Genomic DNA, 21,086 nt, shown 5'->3' on the forward strand with positions numbered 1-21,086 from the left:
ATTACAAACCGTGCCCAAGATCGGGTCAGCCCATCGATTTCAGCACTCGCAAAACACATGCAAAGATAAGTCAGAGTTCTGCACTCAGTCATTCTGTACTGCGTCAGTTTCTTAAGAGCGGCTTCACAGGAAAGGGACGGAAAAACTCTGAGCGTCATACCCACAAGTAAGTCACGGCACCACTGTAGTCCAGCAACTGCTGTTTTCACACTGATAAAAAAGATTGTTTGGACGCCTTTTGATGAAAATACAGTCGATACATCAAATGGGGGATGAAGCAGTGTTAAGGGGCGGAAAGAAGGGGGGAAGGCGAAATGCTGCAAGTATAAGGCAAAGACGGATGATTTATGCTTCAGTCCAAAAGAAAAAATAAAGACATGCGCAGAGGTTCAAAATTTTCAGGCGCCATGGAGGAGAAAAGAACTAAAGGAATCCCTCCAAAAAGCTCAGAGAGGTATATTCAAAACACTGAGGCGCGATGAGAGTGAAGTCATTGGTTGTTTGGCTCTCCAGCCCTCTCCTCCTCCTCCTCCTCCTCCTCCTCCTCTTCCTCTAGCTCCTCCTCGTCCAGAGACACCACCCCGGATGAGGCTACGTCAGAGACCCTCCGGCGCTGCTCGTAGTCAGGCTGGTTGTCCTCTGCCTCTGCCTGGCGCACACTGCTGCTCTCGTAGTCCTTGCAAGGGCTGTCGTCGTCCTCTCCGGGGGACAGGTACGTGTCGGAGTAAGACATGGAGTAGCAGGGAGAGTCCTGACCCCCACAGGGCCTGATGCCCCTCCCTCCCCCTCCTCCTCCACAGCCCAGACTATGGAAGCCGCTCTCCCCCCCTCCTCCTCCTCCTCCTCCTCCTCCTCCCAGCCCGCTCTGAGCCACTCTCTGGAGGCGGGCCAGCAGCAGCTCCTCCCCACCCTGCAGAGCAGACAGGATCTTGGCGGCCAGCTCGGCGGCGTTGTGGTGGTAGTTGCTGTTGCTGGCGCGGTGGTGACCCTGGCCCAGGTCACGCAGCAGTGGGTGGTGCTCGTCCAGGCTGTACATGCTGGAGCACAGCGTGTCAGGGGAGCCCTCTGTGGGGGAGGGCTCTCCGCTGACACCGCCCTCCACTGCGGCTACACCAACGCCTCCACTCTCGAAGCACGGCCCTCTCAAGCCCAGGTGCTGGCAAAGCTGGTTGTGGATCAGGTCCTTCAAGTATGGAGGATATGATGGCACATCTAAAGAGAATGATAAGAAGAAGGAAGTAGGATGTCATCAAGGAAAAAGAGCAACCGTAAGAGAGGAAACTATGAATGAAATTGTAATATTTAGGGCTGGGTATTGGCAAGGACTTCACTCGCGATATATGGGTCACGATATGATATATCAAAATACATTGCGATACGATACGTGTTGCGATATATTGTGATATTCCACATATTTCCTTGAAAGTGTAAAGAAATTCCTGAAATACAAGTTGCTGTGTATGATCTAGGTAGTCTTGATACATCCAATCACATATTGATAATTCAACGGATAAATTGAGTCAAAACAATTTAACTAAAAACTATATATATTGCACGATGAAGATAATCGTGTCCCGGGCACTGGAAAGTGACGCATTCCTTATTTCCTTTTGTTTTGTATTCTTTGTTTACTTGGAAATATTGATGAACACAGAGTACATCGAGTGTACACTTAAACATATCCATAGTTTTTTGTTTTTTGTTATTAGTTAAATTTGTGCTGATTTTCCGTACAGGGCAATGTTTAAAGGAGAGGGTCTGCATTTAGTTTACCTTTAATGACAGTAGTGCTAAGAAACCAGTTGCAACATCATAATGTGATGTGAGGAATAACTGAACTACTATCTTTGATTTTAGAATGTATTATATATGCAGGCTGGTGAGTGTGACGCTCCATCCATTTAATGGTCTTTGCCAGAAGCGAAGAGGCCACAGATGAATGACAGAGAGGCAACACTGAGCTGAATGTTATTAGCTTCAGGGCAGGTTATTGGTGCTTCTGTGTAATCAAGATGAAAGCTCTGGCATACGCACATCCGCATACATACACACACAGCCATGGTCAAATACACTAGGTGTATTTATAACCCGCTCACACACACCACCCTCACACAGACACGGTCCCTGCAGCAAAGGAAATTGTATTAAACTTGCAGGAGGGGTATCAAATTGCGCCGAGGAACAAAAAAAGATGTTGCGAAGGGATAAAAACTAGGGCACTGGGACAATGAGAGAGAGAGAGAGAGACAGAGAGACAGAGAGAGAGAAGGAGATGGATGAGGGAGATGGTGAGTGATGCGGTTTTAGGAAGGACGGAGACAATATAAAGGTAATAAATGTGATTTAGCTCTACCACGTACATCTACCTATGTGGTGTGTGTGTGTGTGTGTGTGTGTGTGTGTGTGTGTGTGTGTGTGTGTGTGTGTGTGTGTGTGTGTGTGTGTGTGTGTGTGTGTGTGTGTGTGTGTGTGTGTGTGTGTGTGTGTGTGTGTACCTGTGCTCTGTGTGGTGGGCTCGTTGGCAGGCAGGAAGTCCTCGTCATATGAGTCGTCGTTGGACTCGTCCCCGTCCACAGAGGACCAGGCCCTCAGCTTAGCCTCCGCTATGGCAAACTGCTCCGCCACACCTGCACACACACACACACACACACACACACACACACACACACGTAAGCTTCACATATGACGCAGACATGGTTGTCATGGTAACAATGACCCAGCGGGTCATTTCGTCTCCATGTCATCTAGCTGTTTTTTGATTGACAGGTCTGTGCGAGGAACAAAGTGCACACTATTAGACTGGACAGAGAAAGCATTCCCATTACAGTAAATGTTCTTCAGTGGTGCACTTAAGATGGCTGTCGCTGAGAGTTAGATAATGTTGTTATGCATGCAGGTTGAATTCTTGCCCACTGTAAAGGACAGTCTGTGCATTCCAATATCCATGTTATCATACCATTTGTATGCCAGATAGAGATGTACTGTAGGATGTCCTTATAAAGGCATGTCAAATACAGTATGCCAACATTAACTAAATATCCTATTACATCCAGTCGCATTTTGCAGTGTGCAGCATGCATGTTTGAATGTTCTGATCCACATGCTGCATGGATTTAACACACTGTGTTGTTTAATAAAAAAATGTAGTCATCAATATTGTTTTATTTGTAGTTATTTCTAATAGTTTGAAATATAAATATTAACTCCATTACGTGTTGAATACAAACGCCATGAAAGAGTTAACATTCAAATGAACTCAAGGTGAGAGTTGGATTTTACTCTACATGGGATTAGTATTTTAACTCCCAAAAGAGTTCAGTTTTAACTCCTGAAAAGGGTTGAAATATCAACTCCGGGGAAAGAGTAGTTTTAACCCTGGTCCAGAGTGTATTCGATGGTCCTATATACACTTTGATTGAGTTGATTTTAACTGCATGTGAGTTTATTCCTAATACGCTGTGTATCAAGCCAATCAATAGCCAATCTGCAGGATGTAGTAGCAGCTTATCAATAAAACAAAGAGAAGTATACAAGTTGAAATAATCAATGAGTAATAAAAAGAATGAAACAAAATGTCAAAAGTCATCTGTGTAGCTTGTAAGTAAGTTACTAAGTCTATGTAAGTTTTCATATTAATGTAAGTAAATAACGTATTTGAGAATTGGTGGAATTGTCTGTTTTAGTCAGTGGTACAGTAGGTATACCCGCCGGTCTTGTCAACCCCAATTTGAATAAAGTCTCAGCAATGAGTTTGTCAAGCAAGTGCAGCATCATCCTATAAAACAATATCATAGTCATGTAAATTACTAAAACTGCATTTTAAGTCCCAACCTGAGCTGATTGTGTCAGTGGCTTTATTATTTTATTTGCTGACAATAGTTAAGCACCATAATTTGCAAGTAAACAAAGATACTCTCACATCCATATGCATTCAAAACACACACACACACACACACACACGCACGCACGCACACACACACACACACACACACACACACACACACACACACACACACACACACACACACACACACACACACACACACATGTAAAGCCACAGAGAGGACGTCAATGTGTGTGTGTGTGTGTGTGTGTGTGTGTGTGTGTGCGTGTGTGTGAGTCAGCATGTGCCAGAACCAGGAAGCCACAAGGTCCAAGTGACCAATCACCTTCAATCACCATCAGAAGCTGGCCTATCAGTGAGTGAGTAGGACTCCCTCTCTCTTTCTCTCTTTCTGTTTCACTGTATCTCTCTCTCTCTCTCTCTCTGTGCCTCAGCCTCTTGGTCTCAATCTGTCTGTTTTGTATTCCACCGTGTTCATCCACTCTTTCCTTCATGTCACGTCTTTCTACCAATTGTCTCTCTCTATAAAACGTTCGACTCACCTGACTCTCTTCATTTCTACCATTCCCTTTCTCTTTCACTTCTCATTTTGATTTCTCTCTCTCTCTCTCTCTTTCTCTGGTCAATGCTCAGTATTCATGCATCGTCCCCCACGGAGAGACAATCGATGCTCTCGTCTCATTCATCTCTGGATGGAGCGATAGGGCCCTGAACTCTGCTCACAAACGCCGGCAAATGCAATCGTGCAGGCTGCTTTTCCAGTTCTTCTTTGAAGGCCTTTTTTAAATTCCCTTTTACTCAGGAAAAAAAGAGAGTTTATACCTGAACATTTAATAACTTTCCTCACTGATTCGCATACGACAAGAATATGGATGTAGAAATAGCGTACACAGTCTCAGTAAAAATTCAAATTTTTTATTACATAATACAAATAGAATCTATGAATGACTGGCTATCGGTGTTTCAACTTCCATGGGTGCAGAATTGTCAGATTGTCATATCAGTATTAAAATGAAACTTTTACTTGAGAAAATGTGTCACCAAATGTCATGCAAACTCGGTCATCTTAAATTTAAACCCCAATCACAAACTGGGTTAGTGACCCAATTTTTGGAAAAATGTGAACACCAAAGAACTGAAAATTAAATGTGTATTTTTTCCCACACACATACACACACACACACACACACACACACACACTCACACACACACACACACACACACACACACACAAAGGACATTACATAGACTTACAATCATTTCCTGGAGCCTTACCCTAACTAACCATAACCCTTACCTTAGCCTACACCTAAGTCTACCATTACCTTACAGCAAGTCTTCTCTAAAATGTCATTATTGCGTTATGGGGACTTCCATTTTGTCCCCAAAAGGAAGGTAAGTCCACACAATATCACTGTTTAAACAGAAAAATGTCCCCATAACATGGGTAATACCAGCCCACACACACATACACCCTTGCTTGCTATATTTATATTTCTTTCTAAGATCTCACCACCTTATCACTTTACATTTTACACTTGTAGGCAACTATATTTTCTTCATAAAATAATATTCATTCATAATTTGTTTGGGGCCTTATCATTGTCGGTCCAATATTACATTATTATTGTTTCAAACTTTTTTTATTGGCCTTCCCCAGTAAGTCCAATACATTTACACTACTTTGATTTTAGCTGAAGACAGCTGCAGTCTGCTTCGGCTGTTAATGGTGATGATGAAGCCAACCAGACAGTAAAAAGAACGTTACAGGCTATATAAAATAAAGCAATGAGCTTTGTGGGTGTGGGGGGGGGGGGGGTGGCAGAGTCGGGTTATACTGTCTGTGGGTTCATCAGTGCTACTACTCCTGTCACATTACACAAAGTCACGTGACCCATTGTTAATGGAGAATATTGATTTCAGCAGCTCTGAGAATGACTGTCAGGGTAGCATCACACTCCGCTGCATTGTCAGATTGTGCTGTCACTTGTTTCCAGCACGTGATCCCAATTTCCACATTTTGATTTTTTTGGTTTGCTGCCCAGATAGTGTAAACCTGGTGAGTGTGGACCGGTGACATACACCTATGCTAAGATGCACCAATGCATCAAAAACTGGAATACTCTATCACACACACACACAAACTTCACACACAAACGCATACATGCACTTAAATTTAATTCTCTCACTCTGATTCTGTCTCTTTCATTCGCAGACGCATGCACGCATACACACACACATGCACGCAAACACATACACACACGCACATACACATACACATTAACACATATACATATAAATACACACACACACACACACACACATACACAGAGTGACATAAGCCTAAGCCTGTCTCTTTGTCGGTCAGGGCTGACAGCCAGTTTCATGCACTACGGAGAGACACTGCAGGATTAACTTCAAAGAACGTGTATATATGTGTGTGTGTGTGTGTGTGTGTGTGTGTGTGTGTGTGTGTGTGTGTGTGTGTGTGTGTGTGTGTGTGTGTGTGTGTGTGTGTGTGTGTGTGTGTGTGTGTGTTGGCAGAAGTAAGTCCATCAATAGGACAACCCCACCTGCCTTTCCAAATCTCTGGATGCCTCCTACACACACATATATACACACACACACACACACACACACACACACACACACACACACACACACACACACACACACACACACACACACACACACACTGTGTTTCTACAGTGACTAGCTTGAATACACGCCCAAACACTCACTTCACACATTTGCACATGTCACTTTATGTACTAATGCGCTTGCTGACATTCACGCAGTGCGTCCAGTCATCCACAATGACACTATCACAGGGCTACAAGGAGAGGGCTGACACAAATAAAAGGAGTCAGTACAACTGGCAGCTCCCTGATTGAAACGACAAGCAACAAGGAACAGTATAATGTAAAGTAATGGCTCCTCAACCAACTAGCTAGGCGACTTATACTAAATCGAACAAGAGGGAGAGAAGACAATCAGAAATGATTGCTAAAGCAGTTATGTTCCATTTACAACCAAGCAATTAATGTTAATGCAAAAGAAGAAAAATCTATAGAGCTGTTAGTATTTCAAGAAAATATTAAAGGATTTATTCAGCACACTTGGGTGCCTTTTAAAGGTGGAGTCAGTGATTCTAGAGAATGCTTGTTGTCAAAATCCCTTTTTGTTTTGAACTCGTATTTGTATTGTCATGTATTTGTATAGTCTTTTATATGGAACTTTGAGTCCGGAATCAAGTATTCATCATCAATGATGTACTGTATGTACTGTGTGTGTGCGCTGAAAGAAAACCTCTGGTGTTACTACACAGCCTAGGCTCTGCAAACTGGCATGTTGCTAGCTACGCTGGGACCCCCTTGTTTACAAACCTTTTTTATTTTTCAAATCAGTTTACTTAGGGAATGTATCAGTAATCATCATTACATTTATAGCCTAAAAAAATCACTTTCCAATCCAAAGAATACTAATATGGACCACAAAGATGCATGGGGAAGGGAGGCCATGCCATGAGAACACAACAGTAGTCATGTAAATAGCCAAATATGAAAGAAAAAGGAAAAAAGAAAAGGGGAACAGAGGTGGTACAGAGGAAACTCGCTCTGTCACGGTGGCACACTAGCCAGAAGCAAAAAACCTCACTGTGCAAATTAACCTTGAGAGTCTGCATTGCAGGGAGCGAGGGAGAGAACGGAGGGAGAGCAGACGGGTTAGACACAGGGGGGCGAAAGACGGGGGAAAAGAGGAGATACACAGACACGGGGGTGAATGAAATGACACAGTGAATGAAGGAAAAGTAAAGTGAGTGAGGCAAAGTGAGAGTAACATTTAGAGGAGACAGATGGGCTGTGGTTGAGCAGTGGCACTCTGAGAGGTACAAACGATCAGAGGCTACGATGGCATTTATCACTGGCTCTTGCGTTTCCATCTGTTGTCAATAAGTGTTTCGTTTATCGTGATATACTGTACCTGTGTGATGTGTGGTTGTATCTCATTAGCAAAAAAAAGTGTAAATAAATCGGTCCAGTGATGTGTTGTAGTTGCCCTTGCCAAGACAGAGCCGGGGTGAAGCTCTTTCAGACAGCAGTAGGTTGTGGAGTGTACAGTGTATTGTGTCATGGGGGTCATTACTGAGCCTGTATAACACTTGTACAATATGTGTTCTGTGGCTCTGAAAAAAGGCTTTTTAAAATCTAAGAAAGTAACCCTGATGATGTCACAGTGATCTCATTTGAGTTATCTCAGCTTGGGATTGAAGACAACAGGTTCACAACAGAAAGCAGTTGCAAGCTGTTGATGTAGTGTTTGAAAAGATGCCATGGAGCTGCATGATGAGTAGTGTATAGGAGTCTTAACTTAGCCTCTGCTGCATTGATTTTAATCAGTTTTTTCTTTCTTGCTTGCTTTTCTTTACATATGTGTCCTTATGAGAGAGTTTGACAGTTTGACAGTAAGCATACGGAAAAACAGAGAAGGGTCTGACATATCATATTAATATCAAAATCCTCCCCGGACAGACTCCAACTAGGGACTTTCTGGTTATTAGGTACACATGCCTATTTGACCTATATTTGGTTTATATATACATATATATATATATATATATGATCTTAACCATCAACATTTCTTGAGCCCTCTTGCCCTAGCGTGTGTGTGTTCTTTTTTTCCAATATTTATCTAAAAAACAAGTCGCAAAAACAGAAAATACAAGGCTTACCTGCAGCGAACCTTGCCTCCTGTTCTCCCTCAGTGAGAGCAGAGTAAGAGTTGAGGTCTGACGTGGCTGCTGGAGTATCAATGGGCTTACTCCAGCCTTTCCACTCTATCAGATGGGCCACTCTGCCCTGAGCCATGGCTGTAGGCTTCGTCACATGGTCTTTCACTACCTGGGAAATACCTAGAAAGGAACAAGACCAGGGGTTATGCTACACTACAGCATACCTTTGCGAAGATCAAACATTTGTAGAGCATGCTTTTTACATGACCAAATACATGTGTAAATATCCGCTGCGTTTAATTTTTCTGTGTTCAGTATTGCACTCACCATGCAGGGAGGATCGCGCTAATGCTGCAATCTCTTGAATGGTGAGAGCTCTTCTTGATTTTGGTAACATTTCAGTGGTGTCATCAACATTCACCTGAAAGGGCAAGAAAAAAAGAATGGTGTGAGTCAGGGGAAAACGGGTACAGTTGCTCAGCTCAGCACAAATGTGAGCCAGCCTCTCAATACATCCTGCTATGACTCAGAAAAAAGAAACTAAAAAAACATTGTTATCTTTCCATGGATAAGGGACGGCTGTGTACTTCAGTGAACTGCAAGGCCTTGGAAAGCAAGGGATTTTCTCTTTACAAACAAATCAATGTGTCTAAGTGTAAAAATGACAAGATGCTACTTGCGGGGGATTATGTGCTGTTGTATTTCTTAGCCTGAGTCTGGCTGTTACAGACAAGCAGCGGAGATAGCAAGTCATTTGGTGTCTACTGAACTAGTCCTTTAAAATGACAAACAGTTATGACTTAAAGCTATAGTGCATAACTTATGTTGCCCCGATGAGGATTTCTGAGTAATTACAACCAAACTCTTGGTGCATCTATACATGAGGTAAGCCTTCAGTGATCGCGCATGGATTTGATACCTTCTGCTGTATGTCCAGGTTTCTTCTAAGCAGTGGAATCGACATGAAACATTTCGTGGACGCTTCTTGGGATTTTCTCTAAGCTTCTGCACCAGCAGGGGATGACAGGAGTGTTTAAACTCTGCCATACAGAGAATTACAGACGGAGTTTAGTTGAGCTGATGGGTTTCGTCAACTTTGTTTTCAACTTCTTTGGCAATGGCTTGAATGTAATCGACATTCATGTATATGAAAAAAATTATGCACAATAGCTTTAACATATCTTCTGATTTTCAGATGCAACTGCAGATATGCATGGGAAAACTACAGTATGTATAGGAAAACTTCTTGAAAGGAAACTCATTAAGCTCCGTGTCCAGGGGACTAGATAGTAGGTCACTGAGTTAACAGAAGCAGACAGTAGACAAAAGATGTAACCCCCACCCTCCCCCCTCCTCTTCCCAGACTGTCCTCAGTCAAATCTGTCTGCTGTGTAAAGCCAAACCACAGAGGGAGTATCAGGTGCTGACAAGTCCCTTTGTCTGCGTCCTCTTTTAATAGCCTTACCTGGGGCTCACACAAGGAATCAGGCACTTGAACAGCAAAAGGCCACACGCCGAGCTGACGCTACCATGTTGTTACTCTATCAGGGTCAACACACCTGGCTGAATGAGCAATTATAATGATGGTTTTAGGGCAGACAATTATTTCTCAACAGGTACACTGATTGTGTCCAGTCCAGTGGCGGATTGACTGATGCTCTCCAAAGGGCTCCAGTTTCACCTGCTTTTCATTCAGAGAAACAACACTTGTTAGAGCGACTTGACTCACGAGAACAACTGAACCACTTGCAAAAGAAGTCATTGGCATCGGTTGTCTTCAAGCATTGGTCAATTTTGAATTTTTTTACTATTTTGCTTCCATGACATATCTTCTTTCCTACTAGGCTAGCATGAACACAATTTCCAAAATGCACATTTATGTGTATATTTTACTAATCCTTGTCTGTTTGTGTCTGTATAATTCTCCCATACAACCAACATTAGTCTTTTTAAACACTCTGAACCAAAGATCTCAACTTCTAAAACACTTCCTTCAACTGAACTTTCCATAATCGTTCTTAGCACTATGCTGAATGTTATTACAGAAGAACTTCAAAAAATTCTGCATCCAAAATCTGTTCCGCAAACTGTCGAATGTGCGTCTTTATTCAGATTTATGAAAACAATTCTAATACAAAAAAGTCAGCTGGCAAAGTTTCATGATGAAATCTATTAGCATAACATGTTTGCCCCATTCACATGCAGTGTCTCGCCTTCAAATACATAAAGAACTTTCATTCCTCTCATTAACGGTGCACCACTCAACACAGAACAGCGTTGTCAATTAGAAAACACTCACTGGCACGACAGGGGTCAGCTCATCCCAGATGTGTCCCCCTCTGACCTTGCCTTGTCAATTCCACTTAATGGCAACAAAATACGCAGCGGAATAACCAACAAAGGAGAAAATGATCTGTCAGTGTGTGTGTGTGTGTGTGTGTGTGTGTGTGTGTGTGTGTGTGTGTGTGTGTGTGTGTGTGTGTGTGTGTGTGTGTGTGTGTGTGTGTGTGTGTGTGTGTGTGACGAGCGTATAGGGGAAGCCCGGGCTTGTGACGCCAGCAGTAGCGGCTGCCGTCAGGCGTGGTAATCCTCTTGTGCCGCAGAGCAGCTCACAGATCTGAGGGAAGGATAATCTGGAGATAATGTGACATAGACCCTCGAGGAAGGGCTTGGAAAGATAGATTGTGTTGGTCTTTAAATTTAAAAAAATCACATGTCAGGCAAGTGAATGCTGTCCACCCACGTATGTTCTATTTGTCTTGAAATAGTTTCCCGGAGAAAATCCTTTCAGTTTTGGTGTGGGAGGAATACTGTAGTACATCTCCAGGGATATCCAATTCACCCTTCCCTAATGAGCCTGAACTTGATGTCAGTACTATTTTATCCATTGGAGTATCTCATGGTGATGTGAATGCTGTTTCCGAGACATTCTCCTTAATATAACATTTGGAAAAACAACATGTCTGCAGTTTGGTGCCACTAAATGGACTTGGTATTCATTTGATAATATCCGTATGAGCTTTTTTAAAAAACTGGGACCAATTTAGAATATGCTTAATCGTGCACCTTGCCACAGGGCTCCAGTTAACAGCACATCTGGCTGTGGCCTGTGCTCCCCCCCTCCCCCACTGCCCTACTGAACAGCAGAGCCAACACTTAGCAGGACAGGAGCAGCATAGAGAGCGGACCCAGCACTTCGATTAGATCGATGTGCTGAATCTTTTCCGTCACGCACAATGCACATTTACACACATAATCTCAAACATGACTATACAGTTTCAGGGGGGGGAGGATGTGTTTACATTTCCAGAGCCTGCAGTAAGTTGAAAGAACATATTCTCACTTGGTGTCATTCTTTAGTATTGAATAATTCTATCATCATGAATCAAATTTTCAAAACTAAGATGCAATTGTATTTTTAGCTCTATTTTTGGACTAATCATCAGCAGAAATGTTATCATTGCTATAGTACTGACTGATTGAGACACCCTTTTCTTATTCACAAAACGTCAACAGCTTGGGTTTGTCTTTGTTCAGCTCCTCCTTTTTTGTCCCATACACACAGGCGTACAGAGTAGAAGGAATTCGTTCCCCAATACAATATGAGAAGGCAAGCCATTAACGGTTTCATTTTTAACAGACGGGCGTGATATCTGCTTTCCCTGCTTGAAAATAACTTGAACACCCATCTCCTTCTCTACGCCAATGTCTCTGCCCGTCTCTGCGTGTCTCTTTCAATCTTCCTAGTTTTCTCTTGCTCTTTCGCTCCCTCAACTTTTCCATAATGGGGAACATTTCTATGGCAACTGGTCAACGTGGAACAATTTCTTCTCTGTATGCCGGATTCACTGATGATGTAACAACACACACGCAGAACACCAATCGACGGCCTCGACAGCCAAACTAATGAGTCTTGCATGTGCCTGACTGCTTTCATTCACTGACTGTAGAGAGGTTGCTGCTCAGCCATCCTCCTGCCTCTCTCAGGCGTCAGAGATGAGGCATTTGCATCATCATAGCCTAATTTAATCACCCTGGTAGCATTCCATATCAAGCATAAAAGGCCAAATATCCATTTGAAATGCGTATTTATTTGAGTTCTATGACAAACAGCTCTGCTAACCTTGAATTTCCCAAATGCTTATTTTGTCAGTCATCAGTTGCTCCTTAAAAATATTCATATTTATGAAATATTCCCCCGTACACAAAGACAGCTAAAGTGTATCTCTAGTGGGGCCCCTGAAGTGTACTGCATTAGAGAGTATGTGCCTCTGTAAAAAAAAGAGATGTGATACGAATGGCAAAGCAGCCAACCTGTCTCTCATGGCGCCCGGTATTCAATAACAGAGCTTTCCCGTGAAGAGTGAGAGGCTGCATTTTATAATGGATCACTTAAAGGCGCTGCTAACAGTCGCCTGGCTGGATCACTGCAACACATCAGACAAGACTCACACCCAGATGGTGCGCCCAGATGGATAAAAGAAGCGAGATGGATTCATCATCCTTATTCGCATCATCATCATCATCATCATCATCATCATCATCATCATATGAGCCAATTATAAGCAATTATAAACTACTACTATTACTTCCTTAGTTTAATAAGCCCAGGCAGTACTGTACAGTATATAGTGTAAATACAGTAAGCTGTTAAACTGTAGCATTGAATGGCTTGTACCGCAGCAGAACCCCTTTTTGAATTTTGGGATGGTTCTCTGTCGAGCCACCACCACCTTTCAGTTGATCATTAGGGCTGTAAATGGCTGGTTTCATCACGATACAATATTAGATTTGATTCCTTGCACAACGATGCGATATTTGCCAAAAATCACAAAATCTGTTACGAAACAACCTCAATTTGATTTGATTCCTGCGATCTATACGAGTTGATATAATTTAACACAACCTGTGACATTTTTATCAACTCAAAACACTAAAATATGATTTCACAATTTTATTTCAGAGCTCTTCCAGATATTTAAATGAAAAACAATCCATTATTTATGTGGAATTAGTATACAAATGTACAGAGGGATGGTCAAAATAAAAGCGTATATTTCAGACGCCGATATTGATGTGTGGGCGTTGCATTGATACAATTATCGTCATTCTATCTTTTGACAGTTAATCTACATATCGATCTTTATCGATGTATTGTACACCCCTACTTGTTGCTAAAACAGTCAGTCCACCCACAATTACCTGGTAAGAAACTCTAGTGCACTCTGTGGAAAGGCAGATGTGCATTGCGCTAGGCTTTTGAACACAGATGCATATTCAGGGGAGTGACATATCTCATCTCACAGCTGACTTCAGTCATGCATGCATAGGTTGGCTTACAGTGCCATCAGTCGTTGAGTAGTAATCTCTTTAGAAGAGATGGTGTGTTGTATGTTGTCCAAAGGTGAGAAGCATTACATCACTGAAACCCCATTTAGAAACTCAAACGAAAAAGGAATAGCTAATTACACTGAATGACTTGCAAATCATTAGAAACCAGCTGGTTAACATTAATGAAAACTCCAATGGAGAGAGAACTCAGGGTTGAACCACACATTAAAGATGTAGATGGCTTCATTAATGAGGTAATTATTAAGCAAGGAAGGGTTGAGAAAATCATTTTCTGCTTCACGTGGCGAATTACTGAGGGACTGTCATCTTTGATTAGGCATATCTGGTGGGTGCCTGGCCAGGTTATAATACACTATAGAGATTGTAGCTGCTCTCAACTCTAGTGGATTGATAGAGACAGAACACACCATTCTTGTGTAACAATGAACACAAATGTCAACCAAGTACTTTACATCAATTACAGTATGACCAACTATATTACGACTGGAATTGCAACACAAATAATTTTAATTTATATAACAATTCATTATCTACATACACATTTTGAACATTTCCCATCATGCAACTTGAAAGTTGTTGATGTGTCATAAACGCCTATTCTCCGATAACCATGTCTTTAACCCTGTTATGTTCAGAAATGATTAGGATATATCTTTCAAATTCATGAAAACATATAAAGTTGCAAAAGCTATTAATAGACTTGTAGTTATATAAGCAGTCTCTCTCCCTCTCTCTCAAAGTGGGTTTGTTTTCCTAAAAAGCGCCTGCACGCTTACACCAAATGTTGTGTGTAATTTACTTAATTTGAATTTTAGGCATATCAGCTATAGCCTAATGTTTTAATGACACCAGTGGGCTAGAGCTACGTGGAAAATGAGACGATATGAGCTACATACTGTCGGTAGGTTGTGTTACAAAACCAGATACCAAACAAACAAAAAGATTGTTGAGGGCACCTCGCTGAAGTCCAGTGCACCCAGAGGTGCTGTCAGAATCAGTCTGCGTGCCAAGCAGGTCCGCGTGCTCCCCAAAAGCGCGAGGTCAGACATGGAGCTTGTCGCGCTCCAGTCCACGCGCAACGAACCGTCAAGCGCCACTGTCGGGAGGGAGAGAGCCTCGTGAAGGTTACAGCAGGTGAACAGTCGTAAAACTCATAGTAGCTCCAAGGCAAATTAATCAAATGGAATATTATGACAACAACGCGTCCACTTTAATGTGGCACCAAAACGTTACTGCGCATAATACTGTTTTAAAACTACCAGAGCAAGTATTAGCCTACCAACTATGAGTTTTAAGGATAAGGTTCATCCTTACGTGTTGCTTTCAGTTGCCATGCCAACCCATGCCCCCACGGGGACCCCAGGGCATCCACGGAGGGGCAATGACCATATAAGGGGAATGTGATGTTGCCGTATCTCACTGCAGTTAACCCGCAAAGAAATCCACATTCAAACGCCTAAATAATATATGAAAATAGATAACTCTTAAAAACACTCAACTTTTTGTGAAGAACTAGGCTACAAAAGCTGCGATTGCAAAATAAGAGAGGGGCTTTTGAGGGCAACCGTGTAAAGAAAAACGTTTGAAAGAAACGTCTGGATTGAAAAATCAAATTAAAACTAAATGGCTAACATAGGCTACTTTAAAAATATGTTGACTGAAATTTCTATTACATTTTTTATGTCGTTGGGCTTGTACCATGCACTTTTCGAAAGGCTTCGTAATCATATGCTACAGTGGCCTAGTTCTGGAGCACCCTTCTTTTTTAGTTTGTATGGTACAAGCCTAAGTGGGTTCAGTATTCACAGACAGAGCCCTTTATCGCAGCGCACTCTGTAGAGACTAGGCTGCTTGTAGTGAGATAACATGAAGGGGTGAGGGGGGGGGGGGCATTCCAAGCGCTTTAAAACCATGCCATGCCATGCAGGTAAGGTCAAACCCAAGCCTGTTTGGAATTGTATGAAGTTAGGTCTGCTTCGCTGGAGGAAGTGGAGCAGTGTAAGGCATTAAATAAGCACAGAAGAAGGGACATGCCAGTGATCGCATTGTGCCACGTTTACCTCCCTGTTGTTTCAGACACTTGGTCAGAGAAAAGCTGCGGGACCAGTGGGGCTGCACGGAGCGCAAATGTCACTACTGCCTACACATCTCCCTATTCGGTTGATAACATTAGTGTAACCTTTCTACCTGTCTGTCTGACTGCTGCCCTCCTGACCTGACAGGCTCGTGGACCATGTTGGACCATGCTCCGTGCTCCTGCCAACCTGCGCAGCGTGCAGCAGAACATTTCAGCACCTGGACAGCTCCCACCTCCCACACACTGACGCTCCATCAGCAGCCCTACACACACACACACACACACACACACACACACACACACACACACACACACACACACACACACACACACACACACACACACACACGCCCGTGCTTGCCCCACTCTACGAATCAGATTTGCAAAACGAGATTAAGAGGTGGGCCTCTAAATGTCAGTGCCTGGCTCCCCTTTCCAGCCCTCCACTGCAGGGAGGCGTTTCTAGTTACTGCCCGTGAAAAGGACGGATCGCTCGATTCTTCGCCAGCATCCATCTAAAATATTGAGTCTTCTATCGAGGCCAATCACTCAAAGACCTCCCGTTTGGCGCGCCAGGCTCAAGTTGCCCACCAGCAGAATACAATATGTGCCATTTAATTGGGTGTGATGAGATCAGATGCCCAGGTTGCATTGTCTCGTTGAATCTAGGCCACCTCACTCAATAAAAGTATTGTTTGTTGAGGAGGGAAAGATGCGCACGCACCTGTTTTGTATAGCATTTGATTGATGTCCAGAATGTGACACGTGTCATTGGAGCCCGCTACCTGTTGTTTGTCTAAGCCCGGCCGCAGGGGATTTTATATGATGCCACGCCAGCAACTAATTGTCAGAAAGTGCTCCCATTTCGCATGGCACCGCCGCAGCCTCCTCCTGTCAGTCGATGGATTTGTTTACTGCTGCTTGTAAGTGTCACACACACTCGCCCTAATAGACGGTTTAACGACATGGTGCACGGTGCATACATCGACACAAATGTTCTACTGCATTCACGTCAGCAATACACAAGTCCGGTAAGTCGCTGTAGACATGTTTATTTTTTGCAGCAGTGACCCTGAGCGAGACCAAGGATTTAGTTGAAGTGACATGCATGGCTGTCAGTGTGAAAATGGAATGGAAATAACGTTTTTTTTGAATTGATGAGTTCAATTCTGACATCCACACGAGACACACATGAGCATATATAATGGACTTGATAGGAGTGACAGGGTGGTCTTTTCTTTTTTTACTACTTTCTAGAAGCAGACTGGAACCAGTGAGGCCCTGCGGTCATCCTGTCTGTGGCTAATCTGTTCATTTGTTCGACGGTTTTTTTATCTTAATTAATCTCCCTCCGCTCTGACTGTGATCTTTATCCAACGGAGCTGCTGCGGTGTCCTCTCTTTGAAGCAAACGAGAGCTGCAGTCTTCATTTTATTTTATTCCTTTACTAACACAAACACGCACACACACATGCACACACACACACACACACATACACACACACACACACACACACACACACACACACACAGTCTCTCTCTCTCTTCGCTCTCTGTAGTTGGGGTTGTCGTGGAAACTGCAGATATAGGGAGACCTCGGACGTGCATCTCCCTCTCTGTCTCTCTGTCTCTCTGTCTCTCTGTCTCTCTCTCTCTCTCTCTCTCTCTCTCTCTCTCTCTCTCTCTCTCTCTCTCTCTCTCTCTCTCTCTCTCTCTCTCTCTCTCTCTCTCTCTCTCTCTCTCTCATGTCTTTCGGACTCTTATGAGCGAATCAACATTTACAATTGGGTCAAGAGCGGCGGCAGAATGGTGTCACACTCACACTTGTACATACGGGCTTATGCATATGAGAGTCAAACAGGTGGCTGCTATTGACCTAGTGTGTAAACAGTATTGCACTCCAGGTAAACGGGCAGAAACGGAAAGCTTTGTATGTGATGTTTAGTGTGTGACTATAGGGCATGTCCTTACGCACTCCGCGACAAGGAGACGGGGACAAGACGCCATGATCATCAAGTGACCGAAGCGACAGATTACATAACCAATTAGAGATGAAGAGTGGTTCTCTAAGCGCGGATATATGACTGATGTATCCACAGTTTGGAAGGCTGCTACATTTACATCAATGTACACAACATTGGACGGATGGACGGGGGGTGGATGGATGGATGGAAGGATGGATGGATGGATTGATGGATGAATGGATGGATGCACAGAAAGATGTGGGGTACGTTTGATTTACGGAGGCTACAGAGGAGACCCCCGTCCGTTAAATAACACGGTGAAGGGATTTCTTAGGGAGACACGCGTCAGAGGTCGTGGTATAACACACAGAGGACTCGGCGACATTTAGCCGCCAGCGGAGCGGATGGGAGACACGTAGCCTACACCGCCGTACAGCAAAGGTGTAAACAACCCTGAGAGAGCTGATAGATCGGCGTTGGCGACATAGGGAGCGTGTTTCTTGGCAACAGGCACAGTGATCTTTAAGCTGCGTGTGTGCGCCTGGATCAAGCACTGACTGTCTGGTGAAGCCCCCCTGTTAATACATTTGGACTTCGCTCTGACACTGAGGACTATAATCTATGTATCTCACTTAGATTCACACGAGAAGAGCATGTGCCCGTCCCGGAAATTCTTAGAAATAACGAGGTTGCAAAGCTGAAGATTTGGTTCGGTCGCGAACATAACGAGCCAATAAAGAGATGTCCTACCTTGCAACTAAACTGGGTCATCGCGGTCAGAACCATCGTGTCTGGTTGAGTCCTCTCTCGTCACAAACATAAAAAAACGTTTAACAGCGCATCCCTCAATGGTGTCAGGAGCCCCTCTCTCTCTCTCTCTCTGTGTCTTCTCTGTCTCTCTGACTGGCGTGCTCACCAAAAAGCTTCTTGCAACTCTCGTAGCATCGCGATGTTTATGCTGCAGATACCAGCCCCGTCAAGCTCCTTCCCACCACCCCACTAAAATGTCCCCCCCCTCCTCCCTCCCTCCCTCCCTGCACGCACGCACGCTCGCACACACAAACACAAACACGCACGTTTAACCTGCGATGGTCTGAAATTGCGTGTATTTCACTTAAACGCGCGTTGTATTGCTTCCTATTGAGATGCATATGACTCAGCAGCGCTATCATATGTCTCACATCCCTGGCACAGCATGCTGTGCACTATACAAGCACCCAGATTCACTCAGAGCCTCTGCACCCCCCGAAAGGCTGCAGCAAAACAAATGCGTAAAAAAAAATCAGGCTTCTTCCAGCGTGCGTTTATGAGAGCAGATTTAAAAACAACTCTTACCAACTGGCGATTTGGAGCTGATACAGCCCATTTTCGCAGCCGCATGTAGAGCCTTTTTTTTATTCTCTAGGAGAGCAATTGACCAAATTTCTTTCCCCTAAATTCCTCGTGCAAGAAGAGCGTACCTCACTGATCGAAAGCCTCTGTCACTCTCTCCCCCTCTCTCTCTCTCTCTCTCTCTCTCTCTCTCCTCCTCTACGGAGGCTCCGCTGGGTTCCGGATACGAAGAGGCGACGCGCTGCTCAGACCGCCGGAGTGACGGCGAGGGCGGGGGGGAGTCCAACCATCACTTCTGTCTCTTCTTTGGTTTGGACTTGCTTCAAATCCATGTACACGGAACGTTTGTGCAGATTTAATTTTTATGATGTTTTTTTTAATTAGTTGTAGAAGTTTGAATCTTGTGTCTCTTGGCTGAGACCCCAGCTCTACGTCAACGGTTGAAGGGTCTTGTCCTGCGGTTCAGCACCACAGCGAGTGGACAGCGCTCTGTCAGATGACAGCGGCGGCAGCACTGGCTTCTTGTACCGGCCTGGCACAAGCTGCAGAAGCTGTGGTTTGCCCTCTTAATTGGTCCTGCCTGCCGCTACAAGTCCACTCAACTGCAACACACGGGCTATTCTCTCCGTTCCCTGTGTAAGCTCTGACTGTCGCCCGGTGAGGTAGTGAATCACTGTAGAGTAACACTGATACCAAAAATCCCACGCTGAACTGCTTATATATCCAGCCCGGGAGAGTTTCCGCCTCCCTCGTACCGTTTCCCACTGCAAGGTAGAGGCGGAATGAGCCGTGATTGGCTGGTGTCACCTTGCATGCTGAACATGGGGAGAAGGGAGGAGTTAGCGGTGCACCCATAAGAGAGGCAAGTTGTCAACTAAGGGGACCGCATTTTATCTTCGTCTGTGTATCAGCTGACATAATGACAAATGAGCAAGCACACTGCATATCTAAACAGGTCTAAAGAGGAAAATGGCAGAGTTGACGGCAGCCTGGAGCGTGTTACTACTATAACGCTGCGAAATAATAAGAACATAGCCACAGAGTATAGTGCAGGGAGGTGAGATATTAATTATTTTTTTCCCCTGCTCTGCTGAGATCAATCTAAACAGTCAGAGGGAGAAAAAGGTCGTGTTGGAACTATATAAGCCCGCAGGGTTTATACATTGCCTTGTGCAGTGTTGCAATAATGGAACCGTCCAAATCTGGCGGCAAAAAAGGCGCATGCGAGTAAATTGACATTTTCCACACACAGGCTGGCACGTTGGAGAACACCAGAACCCCATTTGATACGCAGTGTGCTATGGCCTAGCCGCGGGCTCGTAACGACCTCAAAGTCCATACACCCAAATATAGACAACGTGTCTGCAAAATAAGCTTTGATAATCTCTTTCTATGCGTGATCCATCAAATGAGCCCATTATTGCGCGACGCATTCGAGTAGGACGTGAATGAGAAATGAACGGTCTCTTGTGAGGCTTTAAGTGTGGCCTATTTGTAAGCGACCTACTCTAGTCTCCAGGCAGGTCGGCGCTGAAGTATCTCCATTCTCTCTCTCTCTCCTCCCCCCCCCCACCTCACCCCCCCCCCCCCTCTTCACGCCAACCACGACTCTAAACATTCGAGTAGGACGTGAATGAGAAATGAAAGGTATCTTGTGAGGCTTTAAGTGTGGCCTATTTGTAAGCGACCTACTCTAGTCTCCAGGCAGGTCGGCGCTGAAGTATCTCCATTCTCTCTCTCTCTCTCTTTCTCTCTCTCTCTCTCTCTCTCTCTCTCTCTCTCTCTC

The 21,086-nt window shown here is 44.0% G+C and overlaps 1 protein-coding gene across 1 annotated transcript; it reads right to left on the reverse strand.

Annotated features, from left to right (window-relative positions):
• Positions 1-490: 490 nt before the first annotated feature.
• fam131ab (family with sequence similarity 131 member Ab) lies at positions 491-19,334 on the reverse strand (the record flags this gene model as incomplete). The annotated part of the gene is made up of 6 exons (XM_080025119.1): positions 491-1,212; positions 2,496-2,627; positions 8,577-8,756; positions 8,904-8,997; positions 14,885-15,024; positions 19,304-19,334. 6 exons carry the CDS (start codon positions 19,332-19,334, stop codon positions 491-493), a joined length of 1,299 nt encoding a protein of 432 aa, XP_079881245.1.
• Between the last annotated feature and the right edge of the window lie 1,752 nt (positions 19,335-21,086).

This window comes from Ammodytes marinus (assembly GCF_949987685.1).
Source record: "Ammodytes marinus genome assembly, chromosome: 3".
Lineage (NCBI taxonomy): Eukaryota > Metazoa > Chordata > Actinopteri > Uranoscopiformes > Ammodytidae > Ammodytes > Ammodytes marinus.